This window comes from Nestor notabilis, unplaced genomic scaffold (genome assembly GCF_000696875.1).
Source record: "Nestor notabilis isolate BGI_N333 unplaced genomic scaffold, ASM69687v1 scaffold22306, whole genome shotgun sequence".
NCBI lineage: Eukaryota > Metazoa > Chordata > Aves > Psittaciformes > Psittacidae > Nestor > Nestor notabilis.
The window spans coordinates 12,076-20,819 of record NW_009934533.1 but is presented as its reverse complement, the minus strand read 5'-3'; the positions used below and the strand labels follow the sequence as shown (position 1 = coordinate 20,819).

Below are 8,744 nucleotides of genomic sequence, written 5' to 3'. Positions count from 1 at the left end.
AGTTCGTGACATCGGAAGGTGCGATGGGCATGAGTATGTTCTTCCTTCCATGCCGCCTTCCACTGGAGTTGGAAGGGAGAGAACAGGAGCAGTGTTGGCCCTCGCTTCCCCACGGGGAGATGTTTCTCACCATTCCCTTCTCCCACCCTTAGACAAGGCGACAAACCCCCTGAACAAGGACCTGGACTGGGATGGTATCAATGCTTTCTGTGAGCAGCTCAATAAGGAGCTAGAGGGGTAAGTGCTGCGTCCTTTCCACAGGGTGCTCTGGGTGACAGGCCTGGGTCGTGATTCCACGTGGTAAAATTCAGTGTGGTTGTTCTGAGAGCTGAATAGGCAGAAAACCCATCAGAGCAGGGTTGGGCGGTGGGTCCTGGTCCACTAACAGAAGGTTCCCCCAGGGTTTTGAGGTGTCTTGATGCCATATCAGTGCCTTAAACTTGCAACATGCTTTTCTACCCTGTATTCTCTGATAGAAACACAGGCACCAGGTTTCCATCAGTAACCAGCTAGTCTTTTTTTTTTTTTTTCCCCTCACTCCTTCCAGTCCTCCACTTGCTACCAGACTTCTTGCCCACAAGATCCAGTCTCCACAGGAATGGGAAGCTATCCAGGCCCTCACGGTAAGGGCATCTGCAGGCTGGTAGAACTGGATGGAGGGCCAGCGTGTGAGGTTGCTCCAGTTTGACTGGAGGGACACAGGAAGCTTTGAATTCCCTCTGAGAAAACCCTGTAGCACCTGGGCTGTTGGGTGGGAGAAGGGCTGAAGATGGTTCCACAAGGCTGGAGGGATGACTTGGTAAAAAAGGTCTTATTCCTAGGAAGGATCAGAGCCTGTTGAAGTTGATAGAAAGCTTTTTGTTGTGGTGGACTTGGAAGTATTAACAATTGGACTCTATGATCTTTTCCAACTTAAATAATTCTATGATTCTTAATTCTCTTATGGATCCACAGTGTGAAACCCCAGCAGTGTTTGTGAGCTCTCTTAACAGTATCCCCTTCCGTGGGCTATTGAGCTACCTCTGCAAAGACTGACCCCAAGGAGGAAAATCCTGCTTCCCTTTGTGAGGGTGCTTGGCCACCTGGGAGGGAAAAGGGGTGTCCTCTGCTGTGAGGATAGCCACAGCCCCCTTGCCTGGTGCGGAGGGGATCTGGCTCCTGAAGCTGCTGCTGACCCCATGCTGAGGCTCACCCAGCCCCTCTCCCCAGGTGCTGGAGTCCTGCATGAAGAGCTGTGGCAAACGTTTCCACGATGAGGTGGGCAAGTTCCGCTTCCTCAATGAGCTCATCAAAGTGGTGTCACCCAAGGTGGGTCTCGGGGCATTGTGCTGGATGGAGGGGACTGGAGCCTGGTGGCAGGAGGGCTGTGGGAAGAAGTGGCTGAGCAGAGAAGGGGGAAACAGGACACTGCTCATAGGAAGTTTAGTCCTTGTTCCTGGTGAATTTTCTGGTGGGAAGGTGAGCTTTCAATGTGCACCAGGCTGATTCTTGATGCAGGAAGCTGAGGGCCAGTTAGATGTGATGCAACCAGTGCTTGTGAGACTGCTGGGTTTATGTGCGTGCCTGGAGTCACCTTCACTGCATCTCTGTTGTGCTCAGAAACATCCCTCAGCTTTGACATCGTGACCATGTCTCTCTGGGGCATCCCAGCCTGGTTGAGACACTGAGAGGGCAAGCCCAGGCTTGGTCAGTGGTGCTGTGGCAAGTCCATCTGAAGGCCCAAGTCATTACCTGCTCCTGTGCTGATGCTGCTGTTCCTGCAGCAGAACAAGCCGTGCATGCTCTCCTATTCAGTCAAGACAGTTAAGACCAGCAAAAGTAGAGTTAAGGGAATGCAGACGAAATATGACTAAGGAAAACCTTCATCTGCCAGTCACAGCTTGTGATGATGAATAGCCAGGGACAGTGACGGCAGCATCCTAAAGTCCTCTTGCTAGGCACCCTAGAGAATGTCTTCTACCTTAAGCCACTGGCCCCTGGTGACACATGCAGTGTTTCTAGCACCAGTGCCTCCAGGAGACTCGCAGGAGAAGTGTGAAGGATGAGTGCAAGGCAAGGGGAGAGCTGTGATGTTTGGACATCTCACAGCTTGGTGCTGGTCATCTGGGGCTTACCAAGCTCTAAAAGGTGCCACACAATTGTGCTGGAAAGTGGGCTGGGCCCTGCTCCAGGGACCATTAACCACAGTCCTTGCCCTCCCAGCCCTGCTATCCCTTTGTTCCTGAAGGACTTCCTTGATGAGCAGCTTCTGTTAGCGGTATCCTTTGCTTCACAGGGTGACAGAGACCTTGCCTGAGTCTTCCCACTTGTCCCTGCATGTCACTGAGGGGCTCCCACCTCTTGTGTTTCCTGTGGTGGAAACCAAGCACAGCATAGGACACGTTGCAAGGGTCTCGTGAGCTTTCCTGCTTGCTTCCTCTTTCCTCCTTCTTGTGCCATTGGGAAACGGTCTCACTTCTCCTGGGGGTGGGGAGGAGAGGAACAGACCAGGCTCGCAACGGCTCAGATCAGCTTCAAGCCACCTCTTCTCTCTTCCTCTTAGTATCTTGGCAGCCGGACATCAGAAAAAGTGAAGTCAAAAATCCTGGAGCTTATGTACAGCTGGACATTGGGGCTGCCTCACGAGGTGAAGATCTCAGAAGCCTACCAGATGCTCAAGAAACAAGGTGAGAGGCAGTGGTCTGGGGAAGGTGGAAGGATGGTTTGGACAGAATCTAAACCAGTCTCCTGTGCCTACACCCAGCACATCCCTCAGTCTGGCTCAGCACCAGGGCCAGGTGAAAGAGCTGGGTGCCTTGAGGCTACTAGCTGGGCAGAGGGAGTTGCTGGTGGCCTGTGTTGCTTGATGGGTCAGAAGGGACATCTGCTTGCTTCTACAGGGGATGGGGCACTGAGGAGGTCAGGAGCTGAAGGGCTGTGCATGCTTTTGCAGTTGATGCTGGGTTTTTCTAAGAGGATATTTATGTGGCAGTTCTTCCATGAAAAGACAACCCAGGATCATGAGTAGCAGGAGCAAACCCTCTCAGCCTCAGTCCCAGCTGGGTTTGGTGGGCTGTTAGGGAAGAAAAGACCTAAGTGGCAGTGCCATCCCCCAGTGGGTGAGTCCTTCTAACCTCCTTCCATTGGTGTCTACTGCAGGGATTGTGAAGTGCGACCCAAAACTGCCTGATGATGCTCCTTTTCCACCCCCTCCACCTCGGCCCAAGAACATCATCTTTGATGATGAAGAGAAATCCAAGGTAAGGCCTCTGTACAAGGAGAAGGTCAGCAGGCACCATCTTCCCTGCCCCAGCATCTCCTGTCCCACTGAGGTGGAGATCCAGAAAGAGTCGAGGCTCCTGCTCCACATGCTGTCCTTCAGAAAATGCATCACAGGAATGCTGAGGCCCCACTCCAAAATCATGACAAAGGAAACAGCCAGAGGTAGGGCATGTGGCTCAGTTTGACCTTTGGAGCCCTTAGCTGGAGGATGGTGCAAAGGGTGAAGCGCTGACATTAGCCCAGCTGGTTCTGGGAGGTTTGCTGCTGTGTGCTCTGCAGGCTTCTGAGCTATCTGGCCATGAGGTTTAAATCCCAGCCCCAGATGCTGCTGCTGTTATCTCTTCCCCACCCCCAGCACTGCAATCTGCTTATTGCCCAACTACTTAGCCCCTCCTGGACCCATCCTATATTGCTTTTCCATCAGAATTGTGTCACCACTCAGACAAGCCTCTGCATTATCAGTGCTGATACATTTAAGCAAGAATCGGGCTCCTCTGAGTGTAGTTCTGCAGCAGAGGTGTGATGCCAGTTTGCTGCAGGGCACATACGCAGGCTTTCTTTCTTCCTCAGTACTAGTGCTGCTGTGCTCCAGGGTCTCCATGGTGCATGATGGGCAGGCAGAAGCCAGGAGCAGGTTTGAAATGCAGGGAATCTTCAGGGAAAGACCAGAGCCACAACAGGAAGAGGAAGAGAAGTTGTATTGCTCTGTCCCTGGTCTCTGACAGCCCACAAGCTCTTGTGGCTGGGCTTTCAAAGGGCTGGCAATGTCAGCTCCCTCTGATAGATACAGATTTAGGGCAGGGGTAACTGGCTTTAAGTGTTTCAAGAGTGCCCTTGGCTGCCACTTCTCAACTTAGGCTCAGAGGTACCTTCTCTTTGGCAGATACTGGCTCGTCTCCTGAAAAGTTCCCATCCTGAGGACCTCCGGGCTGCCAACAAGCTCATCAAGGAAATGGTTCAGGAGGTGCGGCTGGGGAAAAGGGGAGCTGGGGAGTCGTGGTCTGCATGGCAATGATTGACAATAAGGGGGCAGTAGCTCTCTGTCCTCATGCAGATGCACAGAGGTCCTGCCCCAAATTTTGCAGCAGCTGCTAAAGAGTCCATGTGTGATTTTTGCCATCCTTTGGCTGCTTGGAGGAATGGCTCTGGGTGCTTTCTGTGGCACAAGGCCCACTGCAGCGCTAGATCTGTGGCAATTCCATCCCTGTTTGGCAATGGCAGGTGCTGGCCCAGAGATGATCTGGAGTGGGAGCTGTTTTGAGGGTAGCGTTGCTGTGCCTTAGTCCAGGGAGTTGGTATGTTGGCTGGCCCAGCCTTCCTCCTTTCCAAGTTGCAGACAAGAGCAAGGACATCCTTCCCTATGCGCTTCCCCTCTAGGATCAGAAGCGCATGGAGAAGATCTCGAAGAGGGTGAACGCCATTGAGGAGGTGAACAACAATGTGAAGCTGCTGACAGAGATGGTGACAAACTACAGCAAGGGGGAGACAACAGAAAGCAATGAGGACCTAATGAAGGTGAGGAAAGGCCATCCCAGCATTGTCCCTGGGCTTAGGTGACCTGTATCCCCCAAAGTTCCTCCCACCTGTTTTGCACCCCAAGCTGAGCATCCTGCTGCTCATCTCAGCACCCCTGTGTCCTCTCCCCCAGGAGCTGTATCAGCGCTGTGAGCGCATGAGGCCCATGCTTTTCCGGCTCGCCAGTGACACAGAAGACAATGACGAAGCCCTGGGTAAGCATATCTGGCCTTTCTTACTCTGTCCCTTTCTTGCTCCATCTTCTTCTAGGGAGCCTGTGCTTGGGCTGCCCATGGCATCTGTCAGCAGCTGCCAGTCTGTCTGGGGTGGCTGCTCACTGTAGGTTAGTCTGTGGCTTGGCACTAATGCGAGCATGTGGCAGCAATCAGCAGTGATACAGACTTCCTCCACTTCACTGTAGGAATGATGCTTGAGCTTGTCCTGCTGTGTCAATGTACCCTGTGCAAAAGCAACTGTGAAAATGCTGTCTGCAGTGGGCTGTATCAGTTCCTTGGGCCTTGCTTTGAAGGAATAGACAGAGCTGGAGTATTAAAGTCACTCTGTTTTGTCACAATTTTCAAACTTACTTCCCACCTATTCCATTTCAGCGGAGATCCTGCAAGCCAATGACAATCTGACACAGGTGATCAATCTCTATAAGCAGCTGGTACGGGGAGAAGAGATCAATGGGGAGACAGTGGCTGGTCCCCTTCGAGGTGAGGAGACTTGGGGAATGGGGACAGGAAAGTCAAGCAGAGGAACCCCACTGCTGGTTTCCTGCAGTGTAAGAGATGATAGAGAGAAGTGGAAAGGTGAAACCTGCAGGAGGTCTGAGTGGAGCTGGTGAGATGAGGAAATGAAGTCTGAGTGGGGCTTGTAGAGATGACTGATCCGCGAAGAGAGGGAATTGAAAGGGAGAGCAGAAGGGGAGTTTCCTTTCCCAGGGGTGAAGAACTGGCCTAAGTGCACTGGATAAGGTTTGTCTCTCAGCTTGTTCCTTCTTTGCAGGCAGCACCTCAGCGCTTCTGGATCTGTCAGGCCTGGATCTTCCCGCAACAGGCCCTTCCTACCCAGCCTTGCCCACCCTATCAGGTGTCTCAGCAGTCCCCATGCCTGACCAAGGTGGCTCTGTCTCCTTGCTGGATGATGAACTCATGTCTTTAGGTGAGAAATCCAGAGCAAAAATTCTTTATTCTCTCCTTGATTCTGGACAGTCTGCATGGATGGTTCTTCTTGTGGCAGGAACATGACTAAGGGAGAGTTCTGGGAGAGATTAATAATGCAAGACCCAAGAAGTGTCCTTAGTATGAAGGAGAAGGAGGGAAAGACCCTGCTATGATTCCAAACTTCAGTCCCCCATGGTCTTTTCCTGGTTAGTCAGAGAGCCTGCAGGGATGTGCCCTCTGATTTGCTCTGGGAGAACTGACCCAGCAGGTAAATCAAGAGTGATGCAATGGCCATCCCCAGATGGGATCACTAGGGTGGATCCCCCCAAGCTCCTCGGGTTTACTCCTTGCAGTTGAAATCACGAGCTGACAGCAGATGCATGGGACTTCTAGAACTGTTCACATGGAATTCTTGTGAGGTGCCAGTCTCGGGAGGCTCTAGTCCTTCTTTTCCCAGCAAAGCATCTATTTCCTAAAGATAGGTGCTTTGAGTACAACAGCATGAAGTAGACAGTGTGGTCAGTTGGGCTTGTCAGCACACTAGTATTCACTTCTCTGCCAACTGCGGTGAGAACTGGATTGAAACTGAGGATCTCTGGGCACAAGAAACACTGTCACCCTCCTGGCTCTCCCCCACGCAAAGACAGGGGCCAGAGATGGAGACCACATTGGTGGCTCTGCCCTGCTACTTCTGGGTCTCATTCAGACCATATTTAATGCTCTTACCCTGTTGGTAACTGAGCATCATGTTTGCTTTTATCCCTGGCAGGCCTAAATGACCCAGCACCGCATCCTGCCCAGGCTGGTGACACCAGTGGCTGGAACAGCTTCCAGGTAACATGTTGGGAGCCAGGGCAGAAGGAGGGGAGGGTGGTGAAAATGACAGATGCAGTAGGTAGGAAAATGTCCCACATCTGATGGCTGGTGCTGATGTGCAACCCTGCTTGGGGGGTCTCCTGTGCACTCTTTTTACAGTCATCGGATAGCAATGAGCTCAATATCACCCCAATCACAACAACACCACCAGTCAAAGCAGATGCTGGCGCATCCTCCCCCAAACCTTCTCCTTCCACCAGTGGCCTGGATGACCTGGACCTCCTGGGCAAGACTCTGCTGCAACAGTCTTTGCCTCCAGAGTCTCAACAAGTGCGATGGTAAGCAGGGGTAGTGCAGTCTCTCGTCTCCCCATCATGTCTGTTTCTGGGGTGCTGGAGATGCCACTTTAGTGCCCTATTCCACATCTTGCTCTCTCCGTACAGGGAGAAGCAGCAGCCACCCCCTCGGCTCACCCTGAGGGATCTCCAGAACAGGAGCAACTCTGGCACCACAGCCCACAATCCCAGCACTCTGCCTGTGCTCCAGAGTGTTTCCCCTAACCCCACGCTGCCCCTGACCTCGGAGCTGCCTGCCCCTGCTACGCTCCCAAAAGCTGCTGCCGCACCAGCAGGAAGTTCTGCAGTCCCACCACGGCCTCCTGCCACCGTGCAGCCCCAGGAGATCTCGCTGGCCAACATCATTGTGCCTCTGGAGTCAATCAAACCCAGTGAGCCAGGGAGGAAGAGGGGGGGCAAGCTTGGGAGGAACAAACCATGTGCACGTGGAAGGGAAGAGTGTGGGGAAACTTCTTGCCGGTTGGATTTTGTGGAGGTTGAGGAGGAATCGTGTCTCTGTTGCTTGTATGGAGTTTGGGTGACAGGCAAAGGTTGCTGCAGGGCCGTTTCCCTCGTGGCTGACTGCTGCCTGTCCCTGCCTTTCCCACAGGCAGCATCCTCCCTGTGACAGTGTATGATCAGCACGGATTCCGTGTCCTCTTCCACTTTGCTAAGGATGCCCTGCCTGAGAGGCCCGATGTGCTTGTGGTGGTGATTTCAATGCTTAGCACGGCCCCACAGCCCATCCGCAACATTGTCTTTCAGTCTGCTGTCCCCAAGGTAAGGCAACTGCTGGGGCTGAGGTCCCCAGGCCTGGCCGAAGTGCGATCCTGCTTCTGCAGGAAGGGCAGGGTGGGTGGAGAGAGCTCTGTGGTGCTGAGAGTGAGTTGTGTTGCCTTCAGATTAGCAGGAACCAGCACAATACTCTTCTCTTTGACTATACTCTACTCTTTGACCTCTGGCTGCCAAGTCCCTTTTGGGAATGTGGGATGCTCTTCTCTCTCCATAGGTGATGAAGGTGAAGCTGCAGCCTCCCTCGGGCACAGAGCTGCCAGCGTTCAACCCCATTGTCCACCCCAGTGCCATCACACAAGTCCTGCTGCTCGCTAACCCACAGAAGGTAACAGCACTGTCGCTGGGGCATGAGCAGAGGCTGGTCTTGCTTCCTGGGCAAAGCCTGCCTACCCTGTCACTGTTTGCTCTCCTCAGCTTGCAAAAGACCTGCAGGGTTTGTGCCTCATGCTTTTCTTATACCCCCTTCTGACTGCTTATTCTTTCTCCCCCATCTCTAGGAGAAAGTGAGGCTACGGTACAAGCTGACCTTCACCATGGGAGAGCAAACCTACAACGAAATGGGGGACGTGGACCAGTTCCCCCCACCTGAGTCCTGGGGAAACCTCTAGGGCTGCACGTTGGAGGCACTACACTGCAGAGTCCTTGGGAAGCCAGCCCTGAGGGGCTGGAGCAGCCCGAGGCGATGGGGAGGGCGGGAGGGGGGCTGCTGCTCACGCTCTATTCTCCAGATGGCTGGGCGAGGGCCAGAGGGAGCATGCCCCGAGGAGGAGAGCAGAGATACCAGGAGATGTTCACCCCACAAGATGAGGAGTGGAGTTGAGACCTTCGTGTGTGTGAACAGTTGCCTTCCCTGCTC

General features: G+C 53.3%; 1 protein-coding gene across 4 annotated transcripts; it reads left to right on the top strand.

Annotated features, from left to right (window-relative positions):
• Positions 1-154: 154 nt before the first annotated feature.
• Positions 155-8,496, top strand: GGA1 (golgi-associated, gamma adaptin ear containing, ARF binding protein 1). Of its 4 annotated transcripts, none has more exons than XM_010017406.1 (17): positions 155-237; positions 548-623; positions 1,210-1,308; positions 2,543-2,666; positions 3,139-3,239; positions 4,145-4,225; positions 4,639-4,776; positions 4,910-4,991; positions 5,385-5,492; positions 5,785-5,940; positions 6,712-6,776; positions 6,918-7,088; positions 7,206-7,305; positions 7,390-7,485; positions 7,704-7,873; positions 8,103-8,213; positions 8,386-8,496. In XM_010017406.1, exons 3-17 carry the CDS (start codon positions 1,225-1,227, stop codon positions 8,494-8,496), a joined length of 1,698 nt encoding a protein of 565 aa, XP_010015708.1. In that variant the 5' UTR covers positions 155-237; positions 548-623; positions 1,210-1,224. The 4 variants fall into 4 exon arrangements, with proteins under 4 accessions (XP_010015708.1, XP_010015707.1, XP_010015704.1 ...); XM_010017405.1 differs by having other exon boundaries at positions 6,918-7,096; positions 7,202-7,305; XM_010017402.1 differs by having other exon boundaries at positions 6,918-7,096; positions 7,202-7,485.
• Positions 8,497-8,744: the final 248 nt, after the last annotated feature.

What these genes read in the sequence shown, in the direction of transcription:
- GGA1 (XM_010017402.1), top strand. Translation starts at nt 1,225, where the DNA reads ATGAAGAGCTGTGGCAAACGTTTCCACGATGAGGTGGGCAAGTTCCGC. An exon ending in CCAGATGCTCAAGAAACAAG is followed by an intron (nt 2,667 to 3,138) that starts GTGAGAGGCAGT and finishes TGTCTACTGCAG; the next exon opens with GGATTGTGAAGTGCGACCCA. An exon ending in GAGTCTCAACAAGTGCGATG is followed by an intron (nt 7,097 to 7,201) that starts GTAAGCAGGGGT and finishes CTCTCCGTACAG; the next exon opens with GGAGAAGCAGCAGCCACCCC.